The sequence below is a fragment of the Astatotilapia calliptera genome, chromosome 6 (assembly GCF_964374335.1).
Source record: "Astatotilapia calliptera chromosome 6, fAstCal68.1, whole genome shotgun sequence".
In the NCBI taxonomy this organism is placed as follows: domain Eukaryota; kingdom Metazoa; phylum Chordata; class Actinopteri; order Cichliformes; family Cichlidae; genus Astatotilapia; species Astatotilapia calliptera.
In genome coordinates this window covers 41,056,494-41,075,846 of record NC_137427.1, presented here as the reverse complement: position 1 = coordinate 41,075,846, position 19,353 = coordinate 41,056,494, and the positions used below count along the sequence as shown (strand labels likewise).

The 19,353-nt window shown below is 39.0% G+C and overlaps 2 protein-coding genes across 2 annotated transcripts in view; one reads left to right on the top strand and one right to left on the bottom strand.

Moving 5' to 3' along the window:
• The window catches only part of gpr179 (G protein-coupled receptor 179), a 35,188-nt gene extending 27,654 nt beyond the window's left edge, over positions 1 to 7,534 (top strand). The window contains 5 exon segments of the mRNA XM_026172083.2: positions 372 to 510; positions 663 to 765; positions 1,818 to 1,964; positions 2,345 to 4,394; positions 4,397 to 7,534. Coding sequence (XP_026027868.2) covers positions 372 to 510; positions 663 to 765; positions 1,818 to 1,964; positions 2,345 to 4,394; positions 4,397 to 5,700 — 3,743 coding nt within the window. The 3' untranslated portion in view covers positions 5,701 to 7,534.
• Positions 7,458 to 17,915, bottom strand: mrpl45 (mitochondrial ribosomal protein L45). Its single transcript, XM_026172089.2, has 8 exons — positions 17,798 to 17,915; positions 16,431 to 16,626; positions 12,610 to 12,727; positions 12,359 to 12,457; positions 11,060 to 11,108; positions 10,824 to 10,973; positions 9,917 to 10,090; positions 7,458 to 7,872 (listed from the first exon to the last, which is right to left on the bottom strand). The coding sequence occupies exons 1-8, from the start codon at positions 17,858 to 17,860 to the stop codon at positions 7,774 to 7,776; spliced, it is 948 nt and encodes a 315-aa protein (XP_026027874.1). The 5' UTR covers positions 17,861 to 17,915; the 3' UTR covers positions 7,458 to 7,773.
• Between the last annotated feature and the right edge of the window lie 1,438 nt (positions 17,916 to 19,353).

The window sequence follows — 19,353 nt, the reverse complement described above, 5'->3', positions numbered from 1 at the left end:
AGTAGAAGGCAGCGTTGGTACAATAAAATCCAGTGGGGCACACAGGATCACTTTGTCAGCAATTCACTGGGATTATCTTGACAACTTAAGTTCTAGGTAAAAATAAAAAAGTATACATCAGTAAATAGCTGGCCATTAAATTATAAGAAACCAGAATATATCTTAAAAAATAATTTCACTGTTGAATAAGCTTAAATGAGACTTCTTTGAATTGCATTCAAGAAAGGTATTTAAGTTGTCACCAGTATTAAGAGCTTTAGCGCACAACATAAAGCACCACAAAACTACTGTTAGGGTGAAGTAAAACTAGTTTCAACATTTGTACTGTGTATTCTTGAACATCCAAGTGATTATAAAGTCTTCTGCTACAGCTGAGCTTCTGTTCCTGTGCTGGGGGAGTTCACTGTGGACTGCTGTAAGGCCAGTACCCTCAGCTTTCCATGAACCTCGTTACATGGGCATCGCCATCCACAATGAGCTGCTTCTCTCCTCTCTGTTCCACCTGTTCCGGTAAACAGTAACCAAGACCACTAAGGTCAATGTGTCTGAAAAGAAAGGCAGTAAAGCCCATCACATGCTTAACAATATGTCTGTGTACCATACGAAATAGAAAGCCAACACACGTTGACGTGGGATGATTCTATATTTTCTGCTTCCCACAGATTTACCTTTCCATCTCTTCATCCTGATTGGATGCTTCTGCTCTCCTTCACACACACCCATGTCACCATCACTGTGACACTCGCCCTGCTCTTTGTTCCCAAGGTATTCCACATTTTTATGTCCATAGTGCCAGAGTAGACTAATTATACAGTAAGAATTAGTGCAGTCAGCGTTAATCTCATTGAAATGACGTTACACCATAACCTCGTTAACGCAGACCGCCCTGTGCGTGGGGCTGCGCTGTGTCAATGCGTTAGCGCGGTTAGCTGGTTAACACGTTAGCGCCATGCAGCCCCGTGCACGGGGTGATCCGCGTTAACTCGCTAACGGAGATTTGCCGCGTTAACGTCATTTTAACGAGATTTACGCTGACAGCACTAGTAAGAATAGAAAAAAAGTCATGGAAAATGGATTAGCGCTTTTCTACTGCCCTTGGCAAAAAAAAAAAATTTACTACAAGCCTCATTCACACACATTAATATATTGTCTAACAGTCACATACACACTCACATGGATGCATCAGGGATAACCCTGTGTTCTGTATCTTGCCCATGGATATTTCAACATTCAGAGTAGCTGGGACTCAAACCACTTATTTTCTGATTGGATGACATGCTGTAAAAATCTAAATGATATCTCACAGTATTCTCAAACTTGTTAGCTTTATCTTTAACTACTTTAAGCATGTAACTCGACTTTATGTTAAATATAAGACCTCGTTATATAATGCTAACGATAACCGCTAACTCAGCATGGTCTAGTTCTGCTTGAAAGCCAGCCAGTATGCTAATGTATGCTGAATGCTAATATGTATTAAGCTAACATGCTACATTTACTTAGATATCATAAAATGTTGGTGGAACTCACCGCTGTTGCCAAGTGCTTACTCATAGGAGTTCGTCTGATTGTTGGGGTTTCCTCTTTATTATTGTAGCTTCTTTACCTTACAATATAAAACACATAGAGGTGACTGTTGTTATGATATGGTGCTATATAAATGAAGTAGAATTCAACTGAAGTGGAAAGCCTTCCAATCAGTCCTTCTAGTTAAATAATGTTCAAGACTTCTTTCTGTATGTGTAATTATTACTTATGGACTGTGTTGAGTCAAAACCAGTTATCTTACATGTGCTTCTCTCCTATGTGTTCCACAGTTCCTTTATGTATCCAAACCTGGGAGAGAGGAGATTGCAGCAGAGGTGTATGAAGATGAAGTTGACCTGCGGCGCTCTGGCTCCTACCTCAACAGCAGTTTTCACTCTGCATGGAGTGAGCACAGTGTGGACCCTGATGACTTTCGGGTAAACACTGTTGTCCCCACAGAACGATGTTATCACTTTGCAGTAGGGCATAATGCACATAATATGGAAGAAATTCCAAAGGCTACATTTAAAAAAGAAAAAATAATTATCCCTTAATTTTAATTATGTTTATATGTAGATTCAATAAACAAATGGTAAATATGTTATAAATGAAATCATAAAGTAACAGTAAATACAGTTAACTGTAGACTGAACAAATTTCTATGAACTTTCTCCACCCTTCAATCCTTTGCTTTAACCTGAACTGTGTTCTTCATACTTGAAAACTCTTTACCTATCCTGACTCTCCTTGTCTTTTCCTCTTCTCAATCATTTCAACCTCTATCTCATCAATTCCCTCCTTTCTTCATATGCATCAGGATGAACTGAAGAAATTATATGCCCAGTTAGAAGTCCACAAGACGAAGAAGATGGCTGCAAACAACCCTCATCTACCTAAAAAACGAAGCTCTCGATGTGCACTGGGGAGATCCCTTATAAAACGCATAGCTGAAATCCCAGAAACGATGAGCCGCCAGTGCAGCCGTGAGGAGAAAGATGGATCCTTCCGCAGTAGAAGTGGGAATCATTCTGACTCTTTTAGAAGGTCTACAGAGACGGTCAGTATCAGTTACAGAAGTTCAATGAAGTCAGCATCTCTATCACCATCACCATCCATGCGTAAGTCGCAAAGTGATCATCACTATGTCAGGGAACGAGAGTCTTTGCACACCTCCACATTAAGGGCCAATACTGTGAAGAGATCCTCACAGCGATCTGAGACAGACTCCTTGGATATACCACCAGGGGTCTGTAAGTCAGCCAGTGCCCAGAATCTGACGATTGATACCAATCTCTTGCATCCTGATCACAACAGACTTCATAAATCTTGGAGCCTAACCTCAACTACCAGCCATTCTATGGAGAATATACCCAAGGTTAACAGAGCCAACACAGTGAGGTCGAGGCCAAGCCTTTCTATAAGTGACCAGACCAGGAGTGCTCTCAAATCTGAGTCATTTGACAAGGCTGAAATCTGCCCTTGGGAGGTGGAGCCAGAACAGTCAAGTGACAAGAACCAGAAGCATGTCACATATGCAAACTCTGGGGATGATGAGGAAAAAAGGCCACCATCTCCAATTGCACTTATCTGTCCTTGGGACCATTTGCCACCTGTAGAAAATAAGTCTTCTGTGGACAAAGGCCTACAAGGTGAAATCGAGTCCCCCAAGTCTACCATGTCTACAAGTGCACCTGGTTCTCCAAGACCAAAGATTGTGAAGGATCAGCGTGTTTTCTCTTTCCGCACCACTACAACCGCTAAGTGGCTGACTGTGAAAACATTGATGGGATCAATTGATGCAGCTAGCAGGTCCAGCAAGGATGGAAGCTTAAATAGAGAAGATTCTATTTCGCAAAAAAGTCAGGAAAGTGCTTCAACAACACCAAGGTCAGGAACATCAAGACATCCTAGCATTGAAAAGAGGTCACTCCAGAAAAGAAGCATGACAACAGCAGATGGAAAACCATGTCTTGTTAAGCAGAATGCAGTCAGACTCTCTTCTGGGGATTCCTCTGACAGAAGCCCACGAAGGCTTGTAATTGTAAAATCTTCTATCCATCCATGTGATTCAGAAGATATGCAAAAAGATGGGACATATGAACACGTGCTTTTGTCGAGGCAGAGTAGTAAACGTAGTAGTATAAGTTCTATAAGCAGCTCCAGAACCCCTTCAACTCACAGAAGAGGTAGTTATCGAATTACTCCAACCCGTAATGTTCCTCATACAGATGTATGTTCATGGGATATCGCTAGTGGAGAGGGACCAAAGAAGCAGCAGAGCATCAAAGCAGATGTCTGCCCTTGGGAATCACAGGTATCTGAACGATCTAACGTATGTCCTTGGGAATCTCAAGAGCAAGCGAACATGAGAAGACAAGGAAGTGGTCATGGAGAAGTGGGTCCTTTGGAATCTCAGGATATTCCAGTTGTTTCTCACACTATCCTTTCTAAAGATTTACAGGCACAGCAGCCTTTAAAAGGCATATTAAACATATGTCCCTGGGAGACTTCAGAGTCTCCCCAGCCTTCAGTAATACAAACTAATGAATACGCTAATGTTTGTCCGTGGGATATGCAGGACAAGGTTGAAGGTGTATACGAAAATTTAAATCCTTTAGAAAACAGGGGAACACTGACAGTGCCCCTTCAGCGAGAGGTCATGAAAGCTGCAATCTATCCTGGTGCATCAAGTAATGAGCAACATTACCATGCAATATCACCTGCCTCAAACTGGGGTAAACACATAAACAAAGCAGCAGCAAGTTCTCCATGGGATTTCCCTGATCCCCCGACAATCAAGGAAAATATTTGCCCATGGGAAGGCAGTAACACGGAGCAGACAATTACAGAATCAACTCCACAAATGACATAAAGGTACATATTTGTCCCTGGGAAAGTGAACAAGACAATCCAGAAGATTTAGAAATAGATACCTCACTTTTGAAAGCTACTTCAGAACATACTGATGGAAAAGACAGCACAAGAGTTAATGTATGCCCCTGGGAAACAGCACTACCTGAAAAAACTGCAGCGACCAAAACAATGTCTCAAGAACTTAAAAAGCCAGCAGAGGTTTGTCCATGGGAAATAGAGGAACCAGAATCAGGAAAGCCAGAGATCCCCAAAATATCAGAGAGCACCGCTCGAGCAAATGTTTGTCCATGGGAAACAGGTGAAGCAGGGACAGTTAAAACTGAAGTATCAAACGCATCTGAAAAACTACAAAGGAAGGGCATTTCCCAGGAAAATGTTTGTCCACTGAAAACAGAAACCCCCAAAGTTCTGAAAAAGCAAGACAGCACAAAAGCAGATGTTTGTCCATGGGAGACTGAAGAATCAAAAGTTCTGAAAATACAAGGTAGCGCTCTGGCAAATGTTTGTCCGTGGGAGACTGAAGACACTATGGCTGCCAAAAAGAACGATAGCATTAAAGAAAATGTTTGTCCGTGGGAGACTGAACAACCAAAAGTTCTTAAAAAACAAGATAGCACTCAGACAGATGTTTGTCCGTGGGAGACAGGAGAACCAAACATTCTCCAAAAACAAGATAGCACTCGGGCAGATGTCTGTCCATGGGAGACAGGAGAACCAAACATTCTCCAAAAACAAGATAGCACTCGGGCAGATGTCTGTCCATGGGAGACAGGAGAACCAAACATTCTCCAAAAACAAGATAGCACTCGGACAGATGTTTGTCCATGGGAGACAGAAGAACCAAAGGCTGCCAAAAAGAACGATAGCACTAAAGAAAATGTTAGTTCATGGGAAACAGAAGAACCAAAAATTCTCCAAAAACAAGATAGTGCTCTGGCAAATGTTTGTCCGTGGGAAACTGATGAAACCGTCCAAAAGAAAAGTATCACTGGAGCAGGTGAAGACAAAAATGATATTCCCAACAGTGACAAGGATGTCATAGAAAGTCAGAGCTGCCTTAGTGTCGAAGGAACTCCAGCAGACACAAGCCCTGAGCAAACAGATGAGTCTAAGGCAAACTTAGCCCTGGGCAGGCGAGATGCTCTGTGCCCTTGGGAGATGTTAAGGAGCACATCTGGCTCATTCACTGACAATGCGTCAGATATCTTTACATGGGAGCCAGAGAATATTCCAGAGGAAGACGAAGAGGACGATGCCGAGTGTGCTGCTGAAGCTCTTGTATTCCCACCTGACCTATAGCTTTATACTTTTGTAGCTACTGTAGGCTCAGCTATAGAAGAGCTTCCCTGCAGCTGGCAACGGCAAAATTTCTTTCTGATGGATTATTAAACAATAATTAAAGAGTAGACTTGATTAATGAAATTTGACAAACAGTCGGGCCATGCCCACATGTCTAAAATCCTGGAAGGCTAGACTTGGCTGGACACTCCAAGTTGTGCAGACCTGACTGAAAATACATTTTGTAATGTACATACAGAAGATTTATGTACCCCATACATTTAACACAAAAAAGATTTTTACATGATAGAAGGGCATGTAAAGCAGTTAGCTGAAGTCCAATGTCTTTGTTTCTGTCCCCCATATTAAATGCAAATGATTTTGTGCGTCTTTGAGTGCCATGAGATCAGTATATTGATGGCTGAGCTACAATTATTACAAAAGCTGAAGTTAAGTCAGCACTACTCTCAAACAAAAGTACAACACAGGGTGTCTACAGATACGACACTTTGGAATACTCCTGCCCCATATAAATATACACCAGACAACTCAAAATGTCTTAAAAAATCATTTGTTCAAACTAAAATAAAATACAAACTGTCAAGCAGGAATACAATGGACACAGTTACATTTCAAAAGTATTGATAAAACTATGCATACTTCTTTGTTTGGGTGACTCATTTCCTGACAAAAAACTAGTGTTTACTATTAAAGTGGACCGACTATGCTTTCATTTTCGGTCATGCTCACTGCCACAGTGGTAGCTGCTCATATTTGAACACAAAGTTTTTAATGGTGTGTGAAAATTATTCTGTGAGTCAATAGCTTGGTTTCAGACAGTTCTATCTACTGTGCTCATTATTTGATATCATTGGGAGGGGATATCCCTAATGTGGTCACCTCAGGCACCCACCAACTGTTTATACCTTCTGTTGTTGAGGAGCAACTAATCAAAAGGAAGATGGTCTAAAAAGATAGGAAAGAAAGATAAAACAGCTTGTTTCACACAGTGCATGAACTTAATCTGAACTCCGAGTCAAAGAAAAACATATGAAAAACATTGCAATCACCACAGAGCTGTTGTGTAATCACCTTTTGAAAACACTGCAGCTATTTGATAAGGCTGATTATGTTTTTAAGCACAAATGACTTAAGCCAAAAGTGGTTTGCACCACAGTAGTAAATGTTCCTTGGTTGTTTAACAGATCAATATTTTTTCTTTAAAGACAACATCTTATGATTATCAGATGGTCATCATTCGCTAATCACTTCTTCACATCAAACAATGCTTTTAATTTCAGTGTGTGATATTAGTGAATGCTACTTTAAGTTCTGAATCACTGCTCACAGATTTCAGAGTCAGCTTCCAAGTTAAAAAAAAAACAGTAATATGTGGTAAATTCTGGACTTTAAATATCAGCAGTTGTTAGTTAAGATGTAATTAAGCTGCATGTCCATGCCAGCAAATATTGTTTGAAATTCATTGATGGTTATCATCAGACTTTATGCTGCTACAGTGTCATACAGTGATTTTATTGCTTAACTCCAGTTGTTGGCTCCAAGTCTTTTTTTTTTGTCAGTGGACTGACCTAGTTTTGTAAGCAATGTTTGTGTGTTGTTGTTTTTTTAATGAGTGTACTGTAAATTGTAGACACACACATATATATAGTTGTAACACATCTTGATTTGTGCTTACAGTAATTTGTGAAAAGAAAACCAGGTGAGACACTTTATCTCATATTTCCTGAGTATATCCATCGCAGAAATAAATTACTCAATTTCTGTACATCTGACCATTTTATTTCTTACATGTGCACAATCAATTTAATAAAACAATAAGTTTGAGACAAAACCATCATGAAAAGAAGGTTTTATTGGCTTTCTGTGCAGTAGTATCTAAAATTCACCTGCTGCTTCCAGTGCCTCAACAACCAAAGCCCCTTTTCAATCAGAAACGAGCCTCATAGGGAAGCCTGGTTTCCTGCCGAAGTGGACAAATTATAACCAGCCACAGCCAACTTTTAAACAACATTTGGCCCATGAATAACACAGTCCGCCTGTGGTTCGATGAAAGGCGCAGCGCCCCCTGGTGGCTCATTTATACCACTGTACTGCCTCTGGTTTAGGAACTTCATAGTTCAGGGCATCAAATTCTTCCCCTGGCTTCAGCTCTGGACCAGGAATCATGACCGTCTAGAAGAAGAAAACAAAGTGGAATCTTATTTAAATGTTGGTGAAGTCCAAAAGCCTTCTGCAGAACGTGTGCTGGCATATTTTGTTCCAACAGCAATCAACGTTTAAGATCAGAACAGCAGAAAGGTTTCATAAAAAGAAAAATAAACTTCTCTAGTTTACCTGTAATGTTTTCTCCTGAAAACAATCTTTAGATTCTCTATCACAGTGGGGGGGAAAGTTTTTTTTTGGTTTGAGTTCATGGACAAAATGCAAGGAGGCGTTTCACTGACAGATTGTGACTGACAGAAGGCAGACACATACTAACCTGTATGATCAAAGCTAAAATAATTTATCTGTCACAAATGTCTCAATTAGTGACTAAATACTAGAATCAGAATTCATTAGAATATTAGTATTAGAATAAAAGGTATATACAGTAACTTATTCCAATGTTATCATGAACCTCTAGTAAAGACTGATCAGATTCTGATACATCACTTGAGGCATAGTTCCTTTTATTATACTGACATAGATTTCCTTTGCTTTCTTGCCCTGAAGCCCAAATAAGAGACAGACACTAATTGTTCACAGCTGATCACCACAATCTCTTATCGACAGATGAATTAGAATGAGAAGTTTAGTAAATCATCTTCACATCACATCATGGGTTTTTTGACAGTATGACTAACGCTTTTTTTTGCAGAGCTCTGATGCTGATGGTAAAAACACCTTCCAGGCAACATTACAGCTCCATCTGCCACATATATCTGAGCCACAGCAGGGACTGACTCACATATTTAAGGTGATTACATTCTCAGTTCTCAGCAGTGATGCATTTAATGCAAGCCATCTCCTGTGTCACTCTCGCTTTGCAAAGGTTTCTGTAGACTTAACACAACCTCCTGGTTTGCTTTTTCTTTACTGAATCTCCCTGACACGCTCGTGTGGGAGCAACTTGTAACAGATTCACCTTAATGCAGCAGATCACCAGGTTTAAATTCCAGGTGACAGGAGTGGTAATTATTAACTACCTTTGACTCAAAACACTGTTCTACAGTATATTTCAGTAGAGCTGCAATTGTATTTACTTGCATTATCTTTTCAGACAAATTACATTTTACATACAAAATACGACTGTCTGCCGTGTAAAAAGTGCAGATTTCAACCTGCTATGATGCAGCCTACGACTGCCTAATTTCATCTTGTTGTATGAATGTAGAATTGGGGTGACACAATGAAATCATCTCCCGAAGTATTTAGAACAGATCCAGCTCAAACAGCAGAATAGCATCTCCTCTGATCACATTTGACGAGGCGGCTATCTGACATTAGAGCTTTTTTTTCCCTGAAGATGTCAAAAAATGTGGATATCCTTTAGATAAAGTTGACTGCCCTTCTTGTTTTCTTTGTTGAGTAAGGCCAGAAGAAGCCACACATACCGTATAAGATGCATTTAAACAGCTTGTTTAACATGACTGCCGATTGTCATTTTTGTCCAGGGTTGTGGATTTTCAGTCACTGAAGAGGCAGCATTTGTAATATTAGCTACGTTTAGTCGGCTGTGAAAGCTAGAAAGATGCTAAAATTGAATGGAAGTGCTCCCTTGGTCTTCATTGGTGCTCTATATTACAGTGTGACACTAATTTTGGATAGATGAAATGTATAGTAGTGTGTGCTTTCAAGGCTCTAGTCTGCCAGGTCCATGAAAACTGAGCTTAAACTGCAGAATACAGCACCCTGAAAAGTGAGACAGTTTCATGATAGAGGTCCAGAATAAAATTTAGTGTAAGGTGAAACTTTTTGTATTTTTATTTTTTATAGAAGAAAGGCTGAAGGCTATTCAAAAAGGACACAGAAATGTATTATATTTATGCAAAGAAAGAAAAAAATATCAAAGCTTGCAATAGCTAACAGATTTTGTCTGCCTTGTTCATGTGCCCATTAAAGTGAAGTATGAACAGGCCAGTTAATAACAGTATTTTAATTAGCATTTGACAGGGAGAGAGCCTTGGACCTCTGCCTTTTTCTTACTAAAAGATAAATGTTTAGAGTAGAGGGTCACCTTAATAATTGGATCCTTGGCAGGGGCCCAAGATGGCACTATTTTTCCATGTAACCGCCACCGGCCGTAGGGGTTGATGAGATGCCTTTCTATGACCAGGTACTCCAATACATCCTTCGGCTGCTCCTCGCTTCCCAGCATTAACCTCCCGAAGCGGTCATAGATGGCCAGAGTCTGCACACAGACACAGACAGAGGTAAATTCAATTAGTCGTCTTAACACTAATTGTAACATGAACGCAAACCTAACCCTGCGTTTGATTTAGATTTTTCATCACTTCCATAAACACAGTTGTTGTGGGACACACAGATTCCAAAGCAACTCTAAAAACTGGCTGCAGGGCTACTGGTTTCACTTTAGCTCACATGAAAAGATTAAATTTGTCCCAGAAGGGGCATTTGAAAGCTGACAGACAGTTAAAAATAAGAGCTGAATTACAGAAGGAGTAACTGACCAACAACATCGAAACCTGCAAAAAAGACATGCAGCCTTAAAATGTGTGTGTTCACAAGTCAAACGGCTTCTGGAATAAAATCAAACCTGCTTTTGCTGGTTTTATGTACTGACAGGGCAAAAAAGGTCGTTTGTATGTCATCTTTCAACAAGCCAATATAAAATGCTTTATGTTACTGTCATGAACCAAACAGCAGAAGGCAATGTGATAACATACGCAGAACAGTTTTTCAAAGAGAGTCCAATAAAATACAAGATTAGAAATAGAAACATGTCAAACAAGGGAGTAGCATCTCAGAAGTGATTCGTGTCCATCTGACAAAGGGACACGTTCAGTGAGTGAGGAATAAAACTTATAATAAAACACTAAAAAATGTACTTGCTCAAAACTGTTCTGGACAATCTCACACACATGAAAACACCAACACACACAAATACTCATACTATACTGTACCTGCTTGGAGTGCATGCGAACCGTCACCTGCCCATACAGGTTGCCTTTGGAGACCATGTCAGGGCAGCGGGCATGGACCACTCTGGGTGGCTCCAGGGACTCCACAAACCTCCAGCAGATCGTCTTGTATCGGTTACCCCTTGTCATCTCCTGAACACAATGCAGCCGAACAGAAGGTTGAGTACAATAAAACAAAGAACTGAATTATCTCAAGGATCATCAAAGGATAAACTTACAGGATAACACCTCTCAGTCACCAAGGAGTGAAGTTTCTCCTTGTTGAACCTGAAATTCAGACGAAAGATTTTAATCTTCATCTCTAAAACTGAAGCCAGAGAGTTTTCATGACACGTTGCTTTACTGTGCATCAGCCTCTCGTATCTTTGTACATATATCTCATATACAGCTAGTAAAATGTATCACCCCCCAAAAAACATCCTCACTGAGCAAATGTGTACTTCAAAAAAAAAAAAAAGAAAAAATGTTGAAAAAATGATAGTTGTTGGTGACGGGTCGCTTGCTCTGAGTATTTCAGAAACTGCTGATATCCTGGGATTTTCCCCACAGTATCATCTCCAAGGTTTACAGGGAACATCCAGTGAGCAGTCCGGCCATTCTCCTCTGTCCTCTACCAGCAACGAGGCATTTTTGCCTAGAGAACTACTCCTCTCTGAACACACCACATGTGGAACCTCGAATTAGATGGGTTACAGATGGGTGCCGCTCCTGTCAGCCAAGAACAGGAAAACTGACGCTACAGTTCGTATGAGCTCACCAAAATTGAAAAACTTGGTCTGACGAGTCTCAGATTCTGTTGCAGCATCCAGATGGTAGAGTCAGAATTTGCATAAACAACACGAAAGCATGGATCCATGTATTGTTCAGGTTGTTCTTGGTGTAACAGCATATGGGGGGATTTTCTTTGGGACCTTAGTATCAACTGCTCAACATTTAAACTACCCGAGTATCTTCGCTAACCACAACCATCCATGATTTATGAGCACAGGGTATTCATTTCCTGATGGCTGCTTCCAGCAGGGTAACGCATGTCACGAAACTCTGACTATCTCAAGCTTGTTACTTTAACATAACTGAGTTCACTGCACTCACATAGCTCTCAATCTAATGGAGCTCCTTTGGGATGTAGTGGAACGGGAGATGCATATCATAGATGTGCAATCGACAAATCTGCAGCAACTGTGCGGCGATATGGTCAATGAATCTGTGCCAAAGACTTTAAGTCAGGTCTGAAGGCAAAAGGGGTCCAAGCCAGTACTAAAAAGGTGTACCTAATGAAGTGTCTGATGATGGTCTACAGATTAGGTTTGATTACTGTAAATGTGCATCATAACTATCATGATTCATTGTAATGTACTTTGGCTTACCACGATAACCTGTTTATCACTACAGGTTGTTTCATTATCAGAGCTGAAGGCTGCCTGAGTGCGTCTCGCACCTCTATAAAAATGTGCCACAGTAATAAACACTCCTTGTCAGTTGACTACGTGAGGTGAGACAGGGGTTTATTTTCTTACTGTGTCAGGGCGTGGTGAGCTTCAATAAAGATTTCTTGAGCTTTCTCTGCAAAATCCTTTGTTGTGAACACGGAGTCGTGCTCTTTGATTTTACGAATCCTGAAAGAACAAGAATACAGTTAGTTCACCATAAGATATTCAATGAATTCAATTAAGCAGCTGGATTGAGAAGATAATCGTTCTCAAAAATATCCAGAAAAGAAAAGCATCAGCACAGCGACAACACAAAGACACAAAGAAGAGAATCTCACGCCAGCTGTGAGGCGGCACTTTGTCGTATCTGTTCAGTACGTTGTTTCAGGCCTTCTTTAGACAGAGTGGAAAGACGAGCATCACCCTCCGGGGGTATGTAGGGGTCGAAGATTCCCGCTGGTAAAGAGAGCAGACATGAGTGATCAGCCAGTGTGAAGCCTCCGAGCAGGGAAATGTTTCAAAATAAATCATTCCTGCTGACTGATTTAGCAAGAACAATATATAACCCTACTTAGAGCACTAAAACCCTCTGTTTAGCGTCTGTGTAGCACTGACATCTTATTCAGGACACTTAATATCACCTATTCCTGGATATAAAATACATTTAGTATTAAATAATAAAAATATAAACATACATTTTTCAAATTTTTGTTAAATAACCACAGACAGACATGAAGGGGATTTTCCAGGCCTGGCTTTTTATAGAAGATAACCGCCTTAAAATATTCTGCAGTAGATCAAAAACGTGAGAAAACCATGAATCATCATATGAACATTGCCTGATGCTGCTGAAGTGAAACAGAACACAGTTACAGAGGTTTTGTCAGAGACACAATTTTAAAAAGTTGAAATTTCTTTCAGTATTGAACAGCAGAAATGAGGCCGGATGTCATTTTGGATTTAAAAAACAAACAAAAAAATGTCAGACAGCACCTTATACAGCGGTAGACTGGTGCATAATAAGCAACCAAAAAATGCAGAAAACAGAGATTTTTGATGGGAAACTGGTCTTTAAGTACGCTGAGATAGACCTGTGCAGGGAGTGTGATTTTATTTTGGGGAAGCAAAACAGCAAAAGTACGAGAAAATTCATGGCTAGGGATGGGTATCGAAAACCGGTTCTTGTTGAGAACCGGTTCCCACTGTTTCAATTCCTTGGAATCGTTTGCCACTTTTAAAAACGATTCCCTTATCGATTCCAGTCGCCCCGAATGACGTCATCACGTTGAGTAGCGTCTTTTATCCAGTAGGAAACACGGCGCCTGAGCGGCGCAAACGCTCAAAAGTTTGGTTACACTTTATGAGAAAGGATGACAACAGGGCAACGTGCAATACTTGCAAAGTAGAGATTTCATCAAAGGGAGGAAACACTACGAATATGCAAAAGCATTTGCTCAAAAAACACGCGATTGCTTTCAACGAATGTCGTGTTTTTGATCCGCTCCGGACTAGCGAAGCTCAACCCAGCAGCAGCGGTAGCGTTTCCACGTCCTCTCCCGTTAATACTGCAGGTAACTAATCAATTAGCATTGCATATTATGTTAGCGCGATTTACCTTATTACAAAACCTGCTATTACTGTGCTTTTAGGTGACCGTGATGAGAGAGACAGAGTCTGGCTCAGATGCTGGCAGTTCTCGCTGCAGTCTACCGGTAGCGTCTCCTTTCAGGCCAGGATAGACGAATGTGACTAAGTTTGAGCAGTGACTAAGTTTGTGGTAAAAGGCTTGCACCCATTTGCCACAGCAGATGCCCCCGATTTCACTTTGGTAAGTGAATGTGTTTAATTGTAGGCAGGGACATTACTGGATATTCTTGTGTAATTGCTACAGAATAATTTATGTTAAACTTTGTTATTGCTACAGGAGAATATTAATTTTATTATTTTACATATACATTTTTTTTCCTGGGGAACCTGTGACACCCCATTGAAGAGCCGTAGGCTGGATCTCTTAAGATCTCACTGTTGGGTTTGTAAGGCCATGTTACTCCTAAATTTCTATCTTGTTCAAAGAGAAGATATAAAACACAGTTCTAAGCTAATCGACTTTAGTGTTCTCCTTTTAAAAAAAAAAGAATCGATAAGAGAATCGATAAGGAATCGAATCGTTAAACAGAATCGAAAATGGAATCGGAATCGTTAAAATCTTATCAATACCCATCCCTATTCATGGCAACGTTTTTCAACGTGAAGCATAGTTTTGATCTTCTTTTGCTGCTGGTTCAGTGAATTTTGGTCGGAGAGCGATAAAACCTGCAGCTTCAGAATCTATGAGCTGTTGGCTTTCAGCCCCGACGACACGTACACGTCTGTGTCGTCGGGCTGCGCTTTGTGTTTACATCTTTTTGTGAAATCAGTTTCCCTGCTCTTTAATCATTTGCTGTTTAAGCTGTTTGGCAGTTGAAACGCTGAGATTCTCGCATTTCTAATAAAATACATTTATCTTTAAAAATCGTCTTGGATTTAATTAACTTGTAATCTCTGTTTTTTCTTAGCTATGGGCAAATGAAACAATCAGGACCATCTTCACATTTTTACCCAGAACTTTTATCAACTGAAATATGGCAGAAAATTAACCTTTACCACGTCTAGTTATATGCTCTCTATACAAGCAATTGTTGCATGTAAAGACAATGATTATGCTGTAACACCTAATTAGTAAAAGAAATGTAAAGATAAAATATTGAATACTTATCTAAAAACAGTTCTATGACATGAACTCCTGTGTCTGAAGCAGGGAGGAAATGAAATATAGAATGGTCGTGTGAACTGTTAGCTCAGCACGCCAGATTCCTTTTCAACAACATCTGTTACTGATTCTAATTTCATGTTGTATCTACAGATTACATTCAACAGCCAGCTAATGAAAACTTGCTCCCAAAGCTAAAACTATTTAAACATAATGCCCTTGAATTAAGAAAAAGGTTTTTCCGCACTTTACTGTTATGCTGCACAATTTTTCAGTGCATGTTTACACAAAGTGTTATAATAAACTCTATAAAACGCAACAATAAATAGAGTTGATGTCCTCCAACTTATCTCTGTATCGTTTCCCTTTGCTTTAATCCCAGAGGTGTTTAACTTTCCATCAAATGGTTTTAATGCCTGTTTTTATGTTACAATAGTTTCTGCCACTTAGATGTCTTCATTCACTTTTATCAAAAATTATTTACTTTTTTCTTTTACAATTATTATTTTCAGGTAGCTGTCTCTCCCTGAGCCTAATTGGAGGTTTCTTCCTGTTAAAGGGGAGTTTTTCCTTACCACTGTCACCAAGGAGGTCATCTCATTGTTGACGTTTTCTCTGTATTATTGTATGGGTTTAATCTTACAATATAAAGTCACTGTTATTATGATTTGGTGCTATATATTTGGTGCTGTCAGTGCGCCCCAGGGTGGCTGTGGCTACAATGTAGCTGCCATCACCAGTGTGTGAATGTGTGAGTGAATGGGTGGATGACTGGATATGTAAAGCGCTTTGGGGTCCTTAGGGACTAGTAAAGCACTATATAAATACAGGCCATTTACCATATAAATTGAAGTGAACTGAATTGAAATTGAATTGTTATTAATTCTAGGGTTGTTGTTTTTTTGTTTTTTTTTATTCATTCATATATTTTTGATTTGAGTAGTTTTAGCCCATAAGTGATAAGTAAGGAAGCACGTAAGCATATCTCTCAACTGAATCCTTTTAGTTTTACTTCATTATGGCTTTTCTAATATAATTATCTTTGCATTTGGTGCTTTTTGCAGCATGCTATAGCATTTATTATCCTAAATGCTACCATGGATGTTTTATTTGTTCTAAGTGGTTCAATTCTGGTTTACATTTGTGTAACTTCTATCTTCTTTGAAGATACTCAGTCTTTTCAATAGTTTTAAAAATTTCTGAGGTGATGTTCACAGTAGGTTATTTATATGCATGAAAACAACACTGTTGCTTACTTTTGACAATAGATGGTTCCTAGGAGAGGAGTGCTAATATCCAGCATTATTCACTACCGTACTGGTAGATATGAAAAACTTAATGACCACAACGTGCTCTAGCTTCAGAAATAACATCTTATATGCATATCACTGATTTTAAGGGCCATTTTACCAGTGCAGGCGATATTGATTGGCCTCTCAAAGTACTGCTGCCTGAAGACGATGCCTGCTGCCCGGGCTTTGGCCTCTGTGTTTTCCTGCCTCTTCCCCTTCAATCCCACTGCTGGAGGGATAAAGTACCGCTTTTTGGTTCGGACCGGCAGGTAAAGTGGAATGGGATGTTGCACATCCAGAGACGTCTCAGCATTCTAAGAGGATGGAGACAAATATGTGTTTAACCACCACAGTTATCCTCTAAACTCACTGGCCCTGAATTCTACTTTTACAAAACCTAAACACTTTCAGCTTTTGTCTGCACTGTCAAAAAGACACCTTTATCTTTAATACCGAGAGGGCTGTGCCCCTTACCCTGACAGGTATTTCTAATATTTTGCCTCCCTCACAGGTGTACATGCCTGGAATACCATGCGTTTTAGTTTATATTGAACTCAACTGTTGTGAAGTTGTGATCTGTATATCTTAATCTTGTCAAATACTTAACACAGTGAAAACCTCAAGCTACGTAGTATTGTTTCATCCAGCAAGATGAACACAAAGTCTCTCTTTAGTTAAAAAAAGAGCACCTCTGAGCAAGCAAGCAGTTATATATATATATATATATATATATATATATATTATATATATATATATATATATATATATATACATACACATATACACACACACATCTATATTCTCTCTCTCTACATATATATACATACATATATATATATATATAGAGAGAGAGAGAGAATATAGATGTGTGTGTGTGTATATGTGTGTATATATATATACATACATACATACATACATATATATACACACACACACATCTATACTCTCTCTCTCTCTCTCTCTCTCTCTCTCTCTCTCTCTCTCTCTCTCTCTCTCTCTATATATATATATATATATATATATATATATATATAGATAGATAGATAGATAGATAGATAGATAGATAGATAGATAGATAGAGAGAGAGAGAGAGAGAATATAGATGTGTGTGTGTATATGTGTGTGTATATATATATATATATATATATATATATATATACACACATACATATACATATATATATATATATATATATATATATATATATATAGATAGAGAGAGAGAGAGAGAGAGAGAATATAGATGTGTGTGTGTGTATATGTATATATATATATATATATATATATATATATATATATCACTTAAAGGTAAATAGTCCCTGTGTCTATGTGGATGCTCATACTCTGTCTGTTAGCTAACATTAGCAAGGCTAGCCAGTGCAGGATTATAGGCAGTACTCATATGAAGCAAATCAAACGAATTGCTTCTTCTACATTTCGACTGTATGCCTTTCTACAACACTGTGCTCGTAAACGTTACAGTACCTTTAAACTGCTACAAATCGCTCTATGAAGAGCCCCCAAAGTCCTCCTCGTGGGCATCGCCATCTTGCCAGGATTTTCGTCATAGACTTCCGGTTGTCTCTTTCAAAATAAAACAATAATACTCTGAAACGGCTGAGCAACGTTAGGCACTTAACGCATACATGCATACACAGTGTTATGGAGTACCGGAATACGTGTACCGGCGTTACGTATTTAAAATACAAAATATGAGTAACTGTATTCCGTTAAAGTTACCGTTTAAACGGGTAGTATTCAGAATACAGTTCCTTGTTGAAATAAATACACGGCGGTCTTTTCCTTTTTCATATATGCCTTCGCTATTGTTGGTCATGTCACCCCAGTGGAAACCCAAACAAATCACATTAAGAGGCTCTAGGGCCTGTGTCTCAATCTCGCGGCCCATGTCACCTCTACTCATAATGACGTGAAGAAATATTTTTAAAATGTATTATTCAAAAAATTATTTAATATGAAGGCAGAGTGTTACAGGCATATCCCTAAAGAATGTAGCCGAATGTAGCGGACCTGTTTTTATATACGCGCGGAATAGTTTTCTATACGAGATCGCTGCAAAAAGTGCAGCCTTACCCAATGTCCACCTACTGTTACTCATTTATATTAAGATTTAGTTGGTATGGCAAGTAACCTTCAATAATAGTATTAAATCACACAGCAATCGTACATTCATGTAGTTATAAAAAGCATGATAATATATTAAGTAATCCAAAGTATTCAGAATACGTTACTCTGTATTTTGTAACGTAACGGAATACGTTACAAAATACATTTTTGAGCATGTATTCTGTAATCTGTAGTGGAATACATTTGAAAAGTAACCTTCCCAGTACTGTGGATACAAGTATCTTGGTTACATGTGAGAAATTAAAAATCTTATTTTGGATTCAAAAAGCTGGATAAGCTCTTATCTTAATCTTGATAAAGTTGTTTATGAGCACCTGGAGGATTATAATAAAAACTGGGATGTTGTGACATAAAACCGGGGATTTTGTTTGTGCCTGATATGATGAAAACCAAGATAAGATACAACATTTTTGTACTAACTGGTAAACAGGCCTGTAACAGAAGATGAAAGATCTACATAACTACACCTCTGATCATAACACTGTAACTGCTTCAGCAGTTATTCTGGTGCTGCATTCTTTGGAAATCTATAGGTCTTGAATGTTGTTGTTGAAGAAGTTTCTGTCTGTGGGGTTTCTATAGCATTCCATCTGTCCCAAGCTTCTGTTCACATGCACAGGGTTGACTGAACATGTGACCAAACATTTGTCTCTGTCTTTTCAAGTGTGAACTCAACTTTAAGCTGTGACAAAAACTATGCTGACCAACCGGCCCATCATGTTGTTTTTGTGCATTCTTATGAACAACACCCCAAAGTGTTATTCTCTTTGTTATTGTTCCAGTAATGTACTTTAAAGAAAACTTGTAATTATATATGGTAACAACCAGATTACATTTGTTTTTTTAAATGTTTATTGAAGTTATGCATAAAATAAAATGTACATCATTTAGCT